This window comes from Myxocyprinus asiaticus, chromosome 18 (assembly GCF_019703515.2).
Source record: "Myxocyprinus asiaticus isolate MX2 ecotype Aquarium Trade chromosome 18, UBuf_Myxa_2, whole genome shotgun sequence".
NCBI classification, from domain to species: Eukaryota; Metazoa; Chordata; class Actinopteri; order Cypriniformes; family Catostomidae; genus Myxocyprinus; species Myxocyprinus asiaticus.
The window spans coordinates 44,788,830-44,808,140 of NC_059361.1; the positions used below are offsets into that span (position 1 = coordinate 44,788,830).

The 19,311-nt window shown below is 40.4% G+C and overlaps 1 protein-coding gene across 5 annotated transcripts in view; it reads left to right on the top strand.

Annotated features, from left to right (window-relative positions):
- The window catches only part of LOC127456312 (chromodomain Y-like protein 2), a 109,438-nt gene that overhangs the window by 29,633 nt on the left and 60,494 nt on the right, over positions 1 to 19,311 (top strand). Inside the window, exon 2 of one of the 5 annotated variants that reach the window (XM_051724747.1) lies at positions 2,284 to 2,402. The exons of 3 other annotated variants lie outside the window; for them this stretch is intronic. In XM_051724747.1, coding sequence (XP_051580707.1) covers positions 2,284 to 2,402 — 119 coding nt within the window. Of the gene's footprint in view, positions 1 to 2,283; positions 2,414 to 19,311 lie in introns of those variants that run through there. One more of the 5 variants, XM_051724751.1, reaches the window with a different exon arrangement.

The following is a 19,311-nucleotide window of genomic DNA, read 5'->3' on the forward strand; positions in this document are numbered from 1 at the left end:
ACACAGCACTGTTGTTTTGTCACGCTGCTCATAAGAGACGATGAAAGGGCGCGACTGTCGCCATGATGTCTTAAGGTCCGGATACAGCCTGAGAAAGCCGAACTGCTTGCATTTTTAGTGACACGCATCTGATCGTCTACATGTAAAACACAGGCTAAATATCAAACATTTCTCAAAAGCTTATATCGATATTGTGGATTTTTTTATTGAGATAAATATAGAGATCATTTTATTGCCCAGCCCTAATTCTTCCTTTCCGTATCTTTATCCATTAATAATTTGTGCTCCTCACGATGGTTCCTTTGCAAATGCAATTCCAGGTTTGGGGGATTTTTTTCTTTTAATTTTAACAGCTCAAATTGTATGAATGGACATGACAATGCATTAGCTTATTCCAGTTTCATAATTAAACTTAAAATAGTCCCACACAGGGCTCAGTGGTTTCCTACACAGGTCTTCGGAGGACCATAGCCCCTTTCATACATGCAACTTGGTAAATTGCAGTAAAATTGTTGGATTGCCTTTACTGGTAAATGTACCACATCTTCAGCGGTTTCCATCTTTTTTCCATTTTGCAACCATTTACACATTAGCACCAAAATGCCATTAAACTCTGAGATGTATCAGTCGACAAATTTCTTCATTCGCTGGGATGAAGAGAAGCGCTTTTAGGCTGGATTACACTATACCACTTCTAAAATATGAACTGAATAAAAAAATACTAGGTATTACACACTTACTGATTATGTAAATGGCTACCACACACTAAACAACTGAGGATCACTCTGGCTGTCACATCGATCCGATCACAAACTCACTTGGAAACACACGCCCCCATTCTAAGAGACGCATGAAATATGTAAACAGACATGGATCCACTAATGCAGAGATGCCACTGGTGAAAAGGGCCATTGCAGCCCTTTAACTTGCACTTAATGTCAGCTCATTGGACTAGTGAGAGAATCAATGTGCAGTCAACTCTGAGGATTGTTTCATTTTACATTTGAACAATAGCTCTTGTCGTGGAGAATAGGTCATTTTGAACGAATCTTTTATATGACTCTGTAAGAATGAGTACTCTCAGAGAGTGATTTGTTCATTTTGTCTTGGACGTGCATGTGCAAAATATATAGTTCGTGTTTCGTTTTGACTCTTGACAGCCACCTAGGGTACCCATAGGCTCTAAACCGGAAACAGAAATGATTAGTTCACCTCCCACTGGATTTTTGGGTATGAGTCTTTCATTCAATTGACACATGATAGCCGCAAAAGCCTTGTATAAACAAAAATTTGTTCTACCCCCAGCCTTCCTTAAATACAGGTGGTTAGTTAGGATTTATTTTTGCCCTTGCAGTTACACAAAACATTTCTGCTCTCAAATTTTAGCTTCTTTATTTCTTGCAATTCATAACTTTGTGAAAATTATTTTCCATAACATTGGATCTGGTAAAAAGAAAAAAGAAAGAGTTAGTTATTGTTTTAAACTTTATCTGTATGATTGGAAAAATAACATTCATAAAGCATGATGCCCTATGGATTTACAACTTTAATCTTCTCCTCAGAAAATATAGATTGCAAATGCTATGAAGAAACCCTATATTATTTTCTTAAATATTGAATTGATTTTGAATCAAATGTAATGTATTTTTCCTTAATGAATCATCCCCTTGTTGTATGATTTCTGTCCTTCTTATGTCCTTGGTTTGAACTGTAGACCCAAATCAAGTACGCCTTACAGAATTTCCCTTTGAGTTTACTGATAGTCATCTAAGACCATTTAACACTTGGCAGAAAAAATCTTGTCAACACTTCCTGCATTAAATACATTAAAATAATTAATCATGACAATTGTGTGATTTTAAAATGTAATTTATTGTCACACTGACTTGTATTTATCATGATACTAACAACTGCAACATACTGAACAGTAAGCTGTAAAGAGAAAAATTTACAAAAGACCAGTAATTCTCACTCATGAACGAATTGTTTGTCTTCTATGCTGAGTAGCAGTCACATGACAAATGAACAAAAGACTCCCATCTGAAGACCCAGTTGGGAGGTGAACTAATCATTTGTGTTTCCTGTAGAGACAATATTGCTGTCATGTGACAAATTAACGAAATTACTTGATTAAAGGTTTGTTCATTTTGCTGAACGAGATTCAAAGACCCAAGTCAGTATAATAATCCGATCTTCCATTACTAGTGCAGGAATGACAATGTTATTATCCAGTACAATATCTACATATCTAAATCTGTTTTTGCCCTTCTTTTCTCACTACAGAGAACTAGTACTATGTGTTCTGGGAACATGTTGTTCCAGGAGCTCAGGCCTAAGTGGAGCAGAGGCAATGGCACTCCTGTGAATCTGCATTTTAACCATGCTGCATTAATGAGCATGCTGTGAGTGAGGGGTAGGCGAAATGACCAAAATTTTGAGTCATTTTATAAGATCGTATGAGTCATTTTCTATCACGTTAACAGTATGTATCACAATGTATTTTTTTGTATTTGTTTTTAAAAGTGTCACAAAGTGCTATTTTTTTTTATTTATTTTTTTTATTTGGAATGCCCAATTTCCAGTGCTCTCTAAGTCCTCGTGGTGGCGTAGTGACTTGCCTCAATCCGGGTGGTGCAGGACGAATCTCAGTTGCGCCTGCGTCTGAGACCGTCAATCCGCACATCTTATCACGTGGCTTGTTGAGTGCGTTACCGCAGGTAGAGGCTTCACGCTATTCTCCCCGGCATTCACGCACAACTCACCATGCGCCCCACCGAGAGTGAACCACATTACAGTGACCATGAGGAGGTTACCCCATGTGACTCTACCCTCCCTAGGAACTGGGCCAATTTGGTTGCTTAGGAGACCTGGCTGGAGTCACTCAGCATGCCCTGGATTCGAACTCGCGACTCCAGGGGTGGTAGTCAGCATCTTTACTTGCTGAGCAACCCAGGCCCCCCTAAGTGCTATTTTTTTAATCATTTTATTATCTTCCCTGAGGTCTGCTGATAATGTTATAAAAGCTTTTTGCACCAAAACAGTCACAATTTAGTAATATATGATCATTTTCCACCCTGTTTTTGGCCCTCTGTCTGAAATGCCCTGTTTTGGTCTAAGCACCTCCTTAAAACTTCAAAGTAAATGCCCACTGTTACGATTGGCTAACATCACGCAGCCCCTCAAATTCAGCAAACTCAATCGGAAGAGAATGAACAAGCCCCTCAACATTATAAAACAAAATTGCTGGGTTTACACACAATGCACATCCAACACATTGCATCCAAATATATTAAACTGTTCATCTCAAGCACAATAACACTCAGCACCATAAACTATCAAACAGTCATGATATTTGAAATATTCATGAATGAAATGGTTTACTTGCGTTTTTGTTTTTGTTTTTAACTGTACCATCTTTCAATAACAGTTCCTTTGCAAAGCTTGAATCGTATTATAACGGTTCTCAAGCAGTCCATGCTAACATTAGCTGAAAAAAACGCGCGCACATGGTCCATTGGTGTTAAGGAATAGTTAGCCACACAAGGCCTCCTCTCTCGAACTGCACGCCCGTGGGCAGGGCCAAGGCTGTGATGACGCATGTTGAAGGATGTGTAAATACAAATAAGCAATGTCTCCTGATGTCACGAACAGACAAATTTCAAAACGAGATGTTTCAGCAGGGTGGCAACTATAAATTCTCTTTTTGGACTGGGGAGAAAGTTTTGAGTTCTGAAATTTACAGTATGTTTTTATAGTACAGTTACCTCTTATATGTCTATATCATATAAAATTTAAGTCTAGTTAATAAACAGCTAAAAGTAAAGTGAACATATAATTCCCGAGTAAGTTAAGTAATAAATATCAAGTTAGTTTAATATGTCTTTTTTCAGTTAAGTACATGAGTATGTGTACTAATCTTACTTAACACTAGTAAGTAGTAATCTTACATTTTAGGCTCTGTTGACTAAAAAAACTGCAATCGGTTTCCTGCTATTCTTCAAGTAAAGTGAACATCTTTTATAGTAAAGCTAATACAGAAGGCACGCAACACAGGTTTGAAATTCTCAACAGTTTAATTTTCTATAAATAATATCAAGACAGGTCTTGAATGAACACTGAGGGCATGTGGAGTTTGGTCAAGCATTTCTTCAGTGACAACACCAATCTTACATCTGTATCTACTTCCAAATGAAGAAGAAAAATGAAAGAAAATGTGAATATGGACTACTTTCATGGTGCCTTTTAGGAGCTTAACAGCTCCGGGTCAGCATGTGCTTTATTGTTATGGAAAAGAGCAGCGAGAACGTTTTGCTAAACAGCTCTTTTTGTGTGTTCCATGAAAGAAACACACCCTCATGTTGTTCCCATCCTGTATGACTTTATTTCTTCCATGGAACACAAACAGCTGATTTTTGAAGAATATCATGTGGCATCAGACTGCAATTCCAGAATCAGTGCAGATAACTTATAATAATAATATTTAAAATTACATCCAATTATCTATTAGGGCTGGGTATTGATACCGATTTCACGATTCCGATTCACAAGCTCTCAATTTGATTAGATTCTGATTTCGATAAGATTCAATATCAATTCATTTGGAATTATTTCAGGTACATGTCAATTTTTGACAATCAACTAACAGGAAACCCTCTCACTTGGTACATTGATAATATTAAAGGTTAAAATTAACAACAGAGCCAAAACTATTAAATTCAATTGCTATTTATTTTCAGAACTAAAAAACAAAAAACAAAAATAAAGAGTTGTATACAAAGTGCACATAAGGCAGGTTTCATGAACCCACATGTATAACCTGAACTCCCTGAAAGAGTTAGCAGAGGCTCTCTGAATATGTCTTACAAAATACTGAAACTAACTCACAATAATGAACTCTAATAGAAACATTTAATATTCATTACTGTAAAGCAAAAACAGCAAAATTGCAAAAGGCTATGAATTATGTGCCTTTGAATAGTGCAAGAACACAAGAAAACTCCTTGTTTTTAAAACATGTTCAAAATATGTTCTTTAAACTAAAATCCATCATCACTGCCTGCTCATTTAGTGATTGCTAAATGTTTCTGCAAGAAAGGGAGCTGGTCCACATGTTCCAGTGTGAGGCAGCTCCTTTGCATAGTGACAATATCACCAGCAGTTGAGAAAACTCTCTCAGCAGGTACACTGGTCCCAGGGACACAAAGGTAATGTCTTGCTTGGTGGGCTAAAAGGGGGTACTCCCATGAATGCTCCCTCCACTAGTTTAGTGGATTTTCTGACATTGGAACAGATTTCTCTTCCCTGTATTTTGCTACTTCTTGTGCCCTGTCAGCTGGAGTTTTCTTGGATGTTGTTGCTACTGGTGTGTAGGCTGGCCCAAGCAGAACCATCAGTGCAGAGGATTCCTTTGACTGCTTTGGTGGAGAAGGGGCATCACCCACATCATCAGGACCCAGGGAGACAGTACCTTCAGCACATGCACCATCAGATGCTTGAATATTGAAAATATTTAGGATGTTGTACATCTGATGATTTGGACAAGGAATGGAAAGTAGCTGGGTGTTGTCTCGACAAATGGTTTCTGAGATTTGTGATGTTACCACAGTATTTAATTTCCACACTGCTTTACTCAACCTCACGGCTTTTAAATCCAAATTACTCCCATACATCTGCCTTTAATTTTGGCACCGCTTGCTTCAGGGGTGCGGATTTCGCCATCGTTCTTTTAGGTTTAAAAACTTGTTTGGTAAATTGAATATGTGGGTTCAGCAATAACTTGGCGGCATCTGCTGGATGGGAGGCGTGCTACAAATAATGTTTAGTGAAACTGAATCACACATCAAATGAACAAAGCATTGACTAAAAGATTGGTATTGGGATTTAAGAATAGTTATCGAGATCATTTAAATGAAGATTGCGATGCATCGGAAAGTCTATATTTTTGCCCACCCCTACTATCTATTTTTTTTCTATGCATTTTGTCAACTTTAAACTGCCATTTTGTATTATAGTTGTTGAGGATTGACTAGTACTCTTAACTACCTGTTTAAGTAATTGTTAAAGGTCGTTTTTATAAGTATCTGCGAAGTCCAGTCATTTTTATTTGTATAGCGCTTTTCACAACACACATAATTTCAAAGCAGCTTTACAGAAAATTATGCTTTAACAGAAAAAAAAGCTGTGATATCTGTAATGTCTTATAGTCATAATTGTGCGGTTTGATAAAAATGTGATTGTAAACTGTGCCTTTACATAAATAAATAATATTTGTATTTAGACCCCCAGTGAGCAGGCTAAAGGCGATTTTTGCAAGGAACACAAAACTCCATAAGATGTTAGTTAATGGAGAAAATAACCTCGGAGGAAACCAGGCTCACTGTGGGGGCCAGTTACCCTCTGGCTAACCAGCATGAATATATTGCCAATATTAGTTATTTATGTGTAGTACAAGTCATCGTTTAAAATGAGTAAACTAAGTAAGTGTTAGGGGCCAATGTTTAAATGAAAAGATGTTCTATGAACTGTAAGATTATTGACTAAAGTCTTTGAAGTCCATCCTGAATATTGTTGTTCTTGCAAATAACAACAATATTTATATGTAAGTAGTCAGGAGATGATTAAATCAGAAAACAAGTGGCTGAAGAGAAGGGCCATAATTAGGCTATATATATATATACTGTATGTATACACCTGTACGTCTACTTATTCATGTGATTATCTAATCAGCCAATCACGTGGCACCAGTGTAATGTATAAAATCATGCAGATATCGGTCAGGAGCTTCAATTAATGTTCACATCAACCATCAGAATGGGGAAAAAATGTGATCTCAGTGATTTAGACCGTGGCATGATTGTTGGTACCAGACAGGCTGGTTTGAGAATTTCTGTAACAGCTGATTTTCTGGAATTTTCACACACAACAGTCTCTAGAATTTACTCAATGGTGCCAAAAGCAAAAAACACCCAGTGAGTGGCAGTTCTGTGGACAGAAATGCCTTGTTGATGAGAGAGGTCAATGGAGAATGGCCAGACAGGTTCGAACTGACAAAGTCTTTGGTAACTCAGATAACCACTCTGTACAATTGTGGTGTGAAGAATAGCATCTCTGAATGCTATTCTGAGATGCGGGTTGGCGCTGTTTTGGCAGCACGAGGGTGACCTACACAATATTAGACAGGTGGTTTTAATGTTGAGGCTGATTGGTGTATGTATACTGTATATAAATCCGTTCCATCTGAATAAAATTAGAGGTAACAATTGAAAAAAGTAACTGCCAGTGAGATTTAGGTAAGATGTACTGTTAAGTTAGTGTTTTAAAAACTTAAAATATAATAATAATAATAATAATAATAATTTTCCCTGTTCTACATTGCGTGCCCAATTATTGGGCAAATTGTATTCCTCAGGATTAATTTTATTGTTGAACAAACACAAAGTTCTCAGTCAATCCAAAATGTTATTGAACCTCAAACCTGAATGTTAACAAAGAAAAAGTGAGTCACAGCCATGCCCGAGCCTGCTCCACGCCATGTCACAGCCATGTCCGAGCCTGCTCCACGCCATGTCACAGCCATGCCCGAGCCTGCTCCACGCCAAGTCACAGTCAAGTCCGAGTCTGCTCCACTCCATGTCCCAGTCAAGTCCGAGTCTGCTCCACTCCATGTCCCAGTCAAGTCCGAGCCTGCTCCACTCCATGTCCCAGTCAAGTCCGAGCCTGCTCCACTCCATGTCCCAGTCAAGTCCGAGCCTGCTCCACTCCATGTCCCAGTCAAGTCCGAGCCTGCTCCACTCCATGTCCCAGTCAAGTCCGAGCCTGCTCCACTCCATGTCCCAGTCAAGTCCGAGCCTGCTCCACTCCATGTCCCAGTCAAGTCCGAGCCTGCTCCACTCCATGTCCCAGTCAAGTCCGAGCCTGCTCCACTCCATGTCCCAGTCAAGTCCGAGCCTGCTCCACTCCATGTCCCAGTCAAGTCCGAGCCTGCTCCACTCCATGTCCCAGTCAAGTCCGAGTTTGCTCCACTCCATGTCCCAGTCAAGTCCGAGTTTGCTCCACTCCATGTCCCAGTCAAGTCCGAGTCTGTTCCACTCCATGTCCCAGCCCCATCTGAGTCTGTTCCACACCATGTCCCAGACAAGTCTGAGTTGGTTCCACGCCATGTCATAGCCTTGCCTTCCACAACTCTTTCTCGGCCCTTGTCTCCAAGCTGAACTCTCCACCACTGATGTCGGTGCGTAGGGTCACGCAGACCCTTACTCACAGCTTGTCAGTACTCCTGCCTGCCACGGCCAAGGAGCCAACGCCCACGCCTGCCACGGCCAATGAGCTGGAAGCTTCGTCTGTCCCAGAGCCTGCGTTGCCAGCCTCGCCCATCCCAGAGCCTGCGTTGCCTACTCCGCCCGGAGGAGGAGGAGAAATGCTTCTGTCCCCGAGTCTCTACTCATGCACACAACCACGGAGGATGTCTCCAAGTCTCTGCCCATGTTCACGACCACAGAGGTCGTTTCCAAGTCTCTGCCCATGTTCATGGCCACAGAGGTAGTTTCCAAGTCTCTGCCCATGTTCACGACCACAGAGTCTCTGTCTACACCCACGACCACAGAGGTTGTTCCCAAGTCTGTCCATGCCCACGACCATGGAGGTCGTTCCCGAGTCTCTGTCCATGTCCACGACCACAGAGGTCGCTCCCGAGACTCTGCTCATGTTCGCAACCACTGAGGTCATTTCCCAGTCATCCTGGACTCTTAGTCTCGAGCCTTCCACGGCTCTGCCTTCCACAGCTCCGCTCCTTGAGCCTCCTAAGGCTCCGCCTGCCACGGCTCAGCCCCTCGTGCCTGCCACGGCTCTACCTTCCATGGCTCCACCCCTTGAGCCTGCCACAGCTTCGCCTTCCACGGCTTTGCCCCTTGAGTCTACAACGGCTCCGCCTTCCATGGCTCCAGTCCCTAGACTATGGTCATCTCCCAGGTCTCCTGACCCTGTTTCAGCCCTGTTGCCGCCAACCAGGCCTCCTGACCGTCCGCCTAGTCTGCTGTGGTCTTCTGGGTCTCCTGGCCGTCTGCTTGTTCTGCTCTGGTCTTCTGGGTCTCCTGGCCATCCGCCTGATCTGCTCTGGTCTCCCTGGTCTCATGGCCGTCTGCCTAATCTGCTCTGGTCTGCTGGGTCTCCTGGCCATCCGCCTGATCTGCTCTGGTCTCCTGGGTCTCCTGGCCGTCCACCTGACCTGCTCTGGTCTCCCTGGTCTCCTGACCATCCGCCTGATCTGCTCTGGCTCCCTTGGTCGCCTGGTCGTCCGCCTGATCTGCCCTGGTTTCCTTGGTCCCCTGGTCGTCCGCCTGATCTGCCCTGGTTCCCTTGGTCCCCTGGTCGTCCGCCTGATCTGCCCTGGTTCCCTTGGTCCCTTGGTCCTCCGCCTGATCTGCCCTGGTTTCCTTGGTCCCCTGGTCGTCCGCCTGATCTGCCCTGGTTCCCTTGGTCCCCTGGTCGTCCGCCTGATCTGCCCTGGTTCCCTTGGTCCCCTGGTCGTCCGCCTGATCTGCCCTGGTTCCCTTGGTCACCTGGTCGTCCGCCTGATCTGCCCTGGTTTCCTTGGTCCTCTGGTCATCCGCCTGATCTGCCCTGGTTTCCTTGGTCCTATGGTTGACCGCCTGATCTGCCCTGGCTTCCTTGGTCCCCTGGTCGTCTGCCTGGTCTGCCCTGGTTTCCTTGGTCCCCTGGTCATCTGCCTGATCTGCCCTGGTTTCCTTGGTCCCATGGTTGTCTGCCTGAACTGACCTGGTCTCCTGGGTCCTCTGGCCACCAGCTCGATCTGCTCTGGACTCTGTTTTCCGGCTCCATCTTGGCCCTGCCTCCCCTTCCTGCCCTCCTTGGGCATCAGAGCCGCCTGTTGGGGGGTTCTGTTACGATTCTCTGTTGTTTGCCCTGTGTTTTGCCTCCGTCATCTATTTCCCCCTGGACTACACTTCCCATGATTCCCTGCCCTGATCGCTACCAGCTGTTCCCTGTTGTTTTCACCTGTGTGTCATTTACTTAATTATTCCTCATGTATATAATGCCCTGTTTTCTGTTCACCTTTGTCGGTTGTTAATGTTTCTCCCCAGTTCATGCTCCGGTTTCAGTCCTATTTATTTTTGTTTGTTTTGCTTCCTGGTTACCTGTCTTGCTGTGTTTCCGTGTTCATCCTGTTTTGTATTTAGTTTTATTCTTATTAAAATAGCTGCTCTTAGATCCTGCCCTCATGACCTCCCACATTGCTACAATAGCCACCCTTCTTTTCAATAACTGCCATGAGCCTTCTATCCATGGAGTCTGTCAGTTTCTTGATCTGTTCACGATCAACTTTCGCTGAAGCAGCAGCCACAGCCTCCCAAATGCTGTTCAAAGATGTGTATTGTCTTCCCTCACTGTAAATCTCACGTTTGAGAAGGGCCCACAAGATCTCAGTAGGATTTAAGTCAGGTGTTGAGGCCCTTGCTGGCTAGCCAAGCAGTGGAGTACTTGGATGCATTTGATGGAGCATAGTCCTGCATAAAGATCATGGCCTTCTTGAATGCTGAGGACGTCTTCCTGTACCACTGCTTGAAGAAAGTACTTTCTAGAAACTGGTAGTAGGTTTGAGAGTTGAGTTTCAGTCCATCTTCAACTTGAAAAGGTCCAACTACCTCATCTTTAATGATAGCAACCCATACCAGTACCCCTCCTCCACCTTGCTGGCATCTGACTCGAAGTGGTGCCCTGTGTCCATTAGTGATCCAGCCACGGGCCCATCCATCTGGTCAATCAAGAGTCACTCTCATTTCATCTGTCCATGTCTTCATGTATTTCTTTGCCCAATCTTGACACTTCAACTTGAATATATTCAGTGGCGGTCGTGTTTCAGCCTTCTTGACCTTGGCCATGTCTCTGAGCACTTGAAACCTTGTACTTCTGGACACTCCAGGTAGGTTGCAGTTCTTGAATATGGTAGCATTGGAGGATAATGGGTTCCTGGTAGCTTCACATTTAATTCTTCTCAAGTCTTTTGCAGTTAATTTGTGCCTTTTCTTCTCCATGCATTTTTTGCACCCCAGTTGACTATTTGCAACAAGACATTTTATTGTCCGGTGGTCATGCCTCGATAGTTTAGCTATTTCAAGAGTGTTGGATCCATCTGAAAGGCATTTTACAATATTTGACTTTTCAGTGTCAGTTAAATCTCTTTTTTGAACCATTTTACCTGAGGAAATGAAGCTGCCCAATAATTATGCACACCTTGATATAAGGTGTTAGTCACTTTCGCCACACCCTCCCTCATTACACAAATACATACCACCTGAAAATGATTGAATCCAATAAGCATTTAAGTTTATATGGTTTGGAGTTGGAAAATGTGCATGGAAATAATGATAAGATCAGAATACTCGCCTAATAATTGGGCACGCAGTGTATATAAACAGATGAAGGGAGAAGTCTGAAGTGTCCCCCTCCCATAGCTTTATGTGAAATATATATATACACACACACACACACACACACACACACACACACACACACACACACACACACACACCCCAACGGCCAAAAGTTTGGAATAATGTACAGCTTTTGCTCTTATGGAAAGAAATTGGTACTTTATTCACCCTGTGGCATTCAACTGATCACAATGTGTGACGATATTAATAACATAAACGATTACAATTTGAAAAAAATTTTCAGAACTTCTTAAACTACTATAAAAAGTTCTCATCAAAAAATCCTCCATGTGCAGCAATGACAGCTTTGCAGATCCTTGGCATTCTATCTGTCAGTTTGTCCAGATACTCAGGTGACATTTCACCCCACGCTTCCTGTAGCACTTGCCATAGTTGTGGCTGTGTTGTCGGGCATTTCTCATGCACCTTACAGTCTAGCTGATCCCACAAAAGCTCAGTGGTGTTAAGATCCATAACTAGAGGTGGGGGAAAAAATAGTTTTAGCGACACATCGTGATTCATACTGAAACCATTCTGAATCGATTCTCAAAAGAATCAGAATTGATTCTGAGTTCAGTTTAAATCACGACAGAGCAGTGGCCTGCGCCAAAGACAGATGTAGAAACAAGGATGCAAGTTAAGTGCATACACTAAAGTCAAGTGCACAGACACGACTGTTTGCAGACCAGCTGTATCAAACACATGACCATTTGTGTCCGAATGAAACTACGATCCTGAATTTTTTTCACAATCCCACGCACATAGCAACGGGAGAGTTTATTCATGATGATAAGCCAACAAACAACATGAAAGACGAGCTTGCACCCATTATTGCACTGATTTGCACGCAACGGGGGAAAATACAGAAGAAAGTTCGGGAGACGTTGGTGATGTTTTCATTTAATTCTTTTTTTTTCCCTTGATGCCTTTCTCTACTCTTGCACGCTCTCCATTTCATTGGCTTTTGCTTATTGCCGGTCACTCACTTGTCAGGACAGTGCGCATACCTGATGATAAAGGTTTGAAATCCATCGTAGCTTTTGCGACAGGGTCGTGCAATCTTCTACTCGCAGAGCAAACAGATGACACAGTGGATACAAGACGCTTGATAAATTTCTGAAGCAACAACTGAGCTATTTAAACCGCTTTACTATCACCTGTGCAGGTGAGGAGAGGAGAAGCTGACAGCTGCACTCTCATAGAAGCAGATATATCTCTCATCCTGGACCAGCAACTTCCAGTTGTGGTTAAAAATTCAAGTGAATAGCATGGCATAGATTAATTTTAAATAAAAATTAAATACTATTAAATGATTTACAATGCTTAAAAATATCAGTTGAAGTAATTGTATTCAGTGTGTTTTGATGGAGAACCAATATTTTTTTTCTTGTGCTTTTAAGAGATTTTTTATAAGGTTCTAAAGAAAGAAACTGAAAAACTGAGATACTCTTTTAAACTATAGAATCATTTTTTTAATCTTGTGGATGTTCCTTGTTTTGTTCACAGCTCATACTGAATGTAAAAGGCCAGTTTATGTAATGTGACTCCTTCTGATTTTTTAAAACAGCTGTTAAATAAAAAACTGAAAGGGAAAAAATAGAGAGTAAAAAATACATTTTGAAGAAACTGAAAAAAGAAAGAAATTGACGGACAAGATGCATCGTGATGCATCGAGATTCGTTTTATAATCAAATCGTTACCCTTTGAATCGTAATCGAATCGTGAGGCCTGTGAAGATTCACACCTCTATCCATAAAACTCTTTTCCAATTATCTGTTGTCCAATGTCTGTTTCTTTGCCCACTCTAAACTTTTCTTTTTGTTTTTCTGTTTCAAAAGTGACTTTTATATGCAATTCTTCCCATAAGGCCTGCACCCCTGAGTCTTCTCTTTACTGTTGTACATGAAACTGGTGTTGAGCGGGTAGAATTCAATGAAGCTGTCAGCTGAGGAAATTCCTTCCACATCTCTTTCTGTCCTTGTTAGAGCCAGTTGTCCTTTGTCTTTGAAGACTGTAGTGTACACCTTTGTATGAAATCTTCAGTTTTTTGGCAATTTCAAGCATTGTATATCTTTCATTCCTCAAAACAATGATTGACTGATGAGTTTCTAGAGAAAGCTGTTTCTTTTTTGCCATTTTTGACCTAATATTGACCTTAAGACATGCCAGTCTATTGCATACTGTGGCAACTCAAAAACAAACACAAAGATAATGTTAAATACCAAATTATCAATGTAGCATGATTACTCAAGGATAAGGTTTGTAATGATGGCAGCTGGAAATGGGGCCTGTCTAGATTTGATCAAAAATGACTTTTTTCTAATAGTGATGGTGCTGTTTTTTTTACATCAGTAATGTCCTGACTATATTTTGTGATCAGTTGAATGCCACTTTGGTGAATTAAAGTACCAATTTCCTTCCGAAACAGCTAAATCTATACATTATTCCAAACTTTTGGCCGCCAGTATATACACTACCGGTCAAAAGTTTGAAACACTTGACTGAAATGTTTCTCATGATCTTAAAAATCTTTTGATCTGAAGGCGTATGCATAAATGTTTGAAATTAGTTTTGTAGACAAAAATATAATTGTGCCACCATATTAATTCATATATATATATATAATAAAGAATGAGTAAGTGTTTCAAAACTTTTGACCGGTAGTGTATGTATGTGTGTGTGTGTATATATATATATATATATATCAGTGTTTCCCAACCATTGTGCCGTGGCACACTAGTGTGCCGTGAAAGATTGTCAGGTGTGCCGTGGAAAATTATATACAAAATAAATAAATGCATGAAAAAAAATATATATAATTTCAGGGATCCAGACTCACCTTTTGGAGAAATTTACCATTTTGAAACCATAATTGGTCACTTTTGTGAAGAGTAATGATTAATGTGCAAAAGTGACTGATATTTATACGCGTTAAGGGTCTTTCACATGACTCGTGTCAGCGCTGCAGAATACATTGAAATCTATGAAGTGATGTCACTTTACACCAAAGTGTTTTTCACACACACATTTTTGCTTCACCAATAATGTCTTTGAGAGTACTAAGCAACAAGAAATATTTAAAAACTGTCCAAATTTGTGAAGAGACATTGAATGTCTCATAATTTCTTTTAATTATATATTACCTTATCGTTTACAAATATCAGAGACCCCAGTTACTGAACTAATTTAAATTCACCAAGAAAATGCATAGACCTAAACATAAACGAGTCCTTTTATTACTTTCTGCTAACAAAGCAACTGCAAGCTTTTTTTTCTCTCTTTCAAATACATGTTTTCAATGTTTATTGTGCACACCTCCCGCTTTTTTACGTGGCAAACTCGTAAAATCGCCCCTCTGTGACGCTTTCTGCAACTCTTGTCATGTGGAGGGCAATGTGGCGCTTGACACTGGCGTTGAATGGAGCGTTGACGCCTCGACTCAACTCATGTGAAATGCGCTTTACAGTGACGAAAGAATATTATCGAAACTCAAAATGATTATTATTTGTCTATTATTGTGGTCTTTTCTGATAAAAAACCATGCTCAGCAGTTTAAATAGGCTACTGTAGGAAAATGATACCGTAGATCTGCTTTACGTTTCTAATTCTTATACTGAAGTCAGTAGATTTGTAGCCATGCAAGTTTAATAAAGGAGAAGGTAAGGACGTTATTGAAACACTATTATTAGACTATTATTGTTGTCTTTTTGGATGAAAAATAATGCTCAGACTGAAGGAAGACTATAGATCTGCTTTGTTCTTTTAATGCTTAAACACTATAAAGTCTCTTGGTAGATTTCGGTCATGAATGACTCAAAATGATTCACTGACTCACTCATAGCACATAAGACGCTCATTTGTCGCCACCTAGTGACATTTCCAGAAGGGGTCACTGAACTAATCAGTTAATAAAATTGAACAAATTTGTGAAACAGAAGCAAGCCTCACCAAAATACTGTTTATTTTGCAGCTAATTTTGCACAATTGTAAACTTGAATAAACTTGATTCACTAAAATAGCGGTTATTGGTGCTTTTAGACAGTGATTGTCTTACCTTTTTCGCCCCTCATGAGTTTGCATCCCTGTAATTTGTTGTGGCATTGCAAGAACAAATCTACAAATTAGAAAAGAAGCAAATTTGTTGCTTTTTCATTACCCATTTAGCGCTCTTGCCACCTGTGACCTCACACAGCGTAGCCTACCTATGTGACTTATTTTTTTTTTTTTTGCATAGCCGAATTTCAAACACTACAAGTAAACATGCTACTAAGACGGACAGAAAACATGGACAAGTTCTTGAAAAGGAAAAATATTGACGATGGTTAGCCTATGTGGGATAGTGGTGTGCCGTATAATTTTTTCGTCGTAAAAAGTGTGCCGTGGCTGGTGTGTGTGTGTGTGTGTGTGTGTGTGTATATATATATATATATATATATATATATATATGGTCATATATTAGGTCAGTTAGGATCATGTTGTGGGGGTGCTTTGCTGCAGGAGGGACAAAATAGATGGCATCATGAGGAAGGAAAATTATGTGGATATATTGAAGCAACATCTCAAGACATCAGCCAGGAAGTTAAAGCTCGGTCACAAATGGGTCTTCCAAATGGACAATGATCCCAAGCATACCTCCAAAGTTGTGGCAAAATGGCTTAAGGACAACAAAGTCAAGGTATTGGAGTGGCCATCACAAAGCCCTGACCTCAGATAGAAAATTTGTGGGCAGAACTGAAAAAGCGTGTGCGAGCAAGGAGGCCTACAAATCTGACTCAGTTACACCAGTTCTGTCTGGAGGAATGGGCCAAAATTCCAGCAACTTATTGTGAGAAGCTTGTGGAAGGCTACCCAAAACGTTTGACCCAAGTTAAACAATTTAAAGGCAATGCTACCAAATACTAACAAAGTGTATGTACACTTCTGACCCACTGGGAATGTGATGAGAGAAATAAAAGCTGAAATAAATCATTCTCTCTACTATTATTCTGACATTTCACATTCTTAAAATAAAGTAGTGATCAAGACAGGGAATGTTTTCTACGATTAAATGTCAGGAATTGTGAAAAACTGAGTTTAATGTATTTGGGTAAGGTGTATGTAAACTTCTGATTTAAGCTGTGTATATTATTATATTTCATGATGGTTAAGTTTATAATATATTTAATTTACCCACTTTATTATTTATGTCCTTTATCCCAGAAAAAAAAAGTGTTGAGTCTATTGACCACATCCAATTCCATTGAGTGACGTGTTGCTGCTAAGTTTGTTTAAATGAAAATGAACCCAAAAAACAAAAAAAACAAATGCTGAAATAAAATACCTGGGAGACATTTTTTTTTTTTTTTTTACATATTTAATGATTTTATTAATGCATTATATACTTAACGGTTTATTTAAATATTTCATGATTTCATTCTGAGTAATTTGGTCCTCAATATGTTTTGCATTTTCATTTGTTAAAATGTTTAAATAAAATATGTATGAAGGTAAATATTGCTGCTTTTTTTTACTATGCATTATTATATTAGTGCATATAAATGAAAATTATTAAATATCATTCTTGTGTTGATTTAGTAAAAAAACAGTATGGAAATCTTGCTTTCTTTTTGCTAGATTTTTACTGCATTTTTGTTCTTTATTGTTCTTATTAAATCTAACTGGCTATTTTAGAGCAAATACATGAATATCAAGATATTGAATATTTTCAAAGGCTGAGAAATATCTAGATACATTTTTTTTCTAGCTAGCCTGTATCACCCGGCCCTAAACTGCATGGAACCGTTCATTAAAATCGCAGTGTTTTTTGACAGCAGTGTTAATGGGTCTGATAATTATTATGATATTTCATGTGAGTGTGTAACGTGTGCTGCAGCAGATTAGTTTGAATATGGGACTTTTTAATAGAGAGGGTATTTCAACCATCTCTAAGTTATGCTTAGTGTACAATCAATGCTTTCCAGATGTCAAATGTACTTTTTTCTTTATAAATGCATCATAACATAAAATTTTACCACATGCTAAATATAATTTACACTCAACATTTGCAAGATGTTTAATGCTGAAGATCTTTAAAAGACCCATGTTTTATCATGATTTATAGCTTTTGTATTTTTGTATTAGGACAGTTCAATTCATTTTAATCGTAAGACAATTTTCTAAAAGCAATTTTTAGTTTAATTCATTCAGCAGCTTTTTATTTAGAAGGCAACAACTGAAAATAAGCATTAATGTGGCACAGTAAATGAAAAGGTTTCTTGAAGCTTCATGACATCGGAATGGGACTTTTGTGGCTTTTTTAGTCCACACCTGTTAGCTTTGCTGTCATCTGTATGTCAGGATAAGGCACATTTCTCAGAATTTTAAGAATTCCTCTTAGCCACGTCCCACAAGATTATTGATGTTATACCACTATGAATTCTGATTACTTGACAAAACTGTGTCACAGATAGGCCTTAAATACTCACTGATAATTCCCTGCTTGGCAGTCTTCACCATAACATTGCGAACTTTTCCATTAGATGAGGTCATGGTCTTTGTAATGAGACAGATAGGCCATTCACTGCGCTTTGCTTCCCTGTCTTTCAACAGGACAAAGTCCCCTTCCTGAATGTTGGCTCTCTGCACCTCCACTTCCTCCTAGGCTGTAAAGTGGCCAAGTACTCCTATTTCCATCGCTTCCAGAATGAATCTGCCAACATCTGAACTTGACGCCACTGACTTTTGTGCAGATGATCCATGTCAAAGTTTCCTGGAGGAGCTGGAGCAACACTTGCTTTTTTGAGTTAAGAGCACCACTGGTGAGAGCACTTGAGGCATGTCCGCATCTGTCGAAATTGGGGTCAAAGGTCGGGAGTTCATTACGGCCATGACTTCTGCCATTAACTTTGTTAAGATTTCATGTATGAGCCTTGTGGAGCACTTCATCAAGAGAGTGTCTAGAATATGCCACGTAACTCCAATTATTCTTTCCCATGCTCCACCCATGTGAGAGGAGTGTGGTGCATTGAATGACAAAGTGCAGCCTTGGTTCTGTAAAAACCCTTTCAACTGTGGGTCACCACTGTTGATCTGGAGTTCCTTGACTGCTCCGATAAAATTTGTGCCTCTATTGGAACGGAAATGTTTCACAGGTCCTCTAACAGCCAAAAACTGTCACAAAGCATTGATAAAGCTTGATGTTGATAGAGACTCTATGACCTCCAAGTGAACTGCCCTGGTACTCAAGCAACTAAATATGACAGCCCATCACTTGTTCTCAGCACTGTACCCTCTTGTTCGACATGTCACCACAGATTAAATCATTAAATCACAGATTAAATCTTGACGTCCAAAGACGTCAAGTCCTGTGTGTGTAAATGGCGGATCTACAGAAATCCTGTCCCGGGTGAACCTGACATCTTCTCTCCCCTTAATTTCTTGCATAACACACATTTGTGGATAACACTTGAGATTAGTCTTTTGCCTTTGATCCACAATCCAGCACTGCGTACTGCACCCTCTGTGAAATGGCGACCTTGGTGGGCCACTTGATCGTGGTAATGTTGGGCTAGCAGATCAGCTACATGATGGTTAGGCGGAATGATCAAGGGATGCTTTTCCTGATCTGAGAGGTCAGCAGAGTGGATACAGCCACCGACTCTTAACAGACCCTCATCATCTATGAAGGGATCAAGTTTCAGAAGAGAGCTATGCTGCAACACTTTTCCTTTGAGATCCTTAGCTCTCTCTTCAGATGGAAAAGCTTCCATTACCAAGACACTGTTGTAGGCCACCTTATGGAGTTTCAAGTTTGACTCAACATTGTCTGAGTGCGCTTTAGGAGATCGACGGCTTCTTCTTCAGTGGAGACAGATGTATTGCT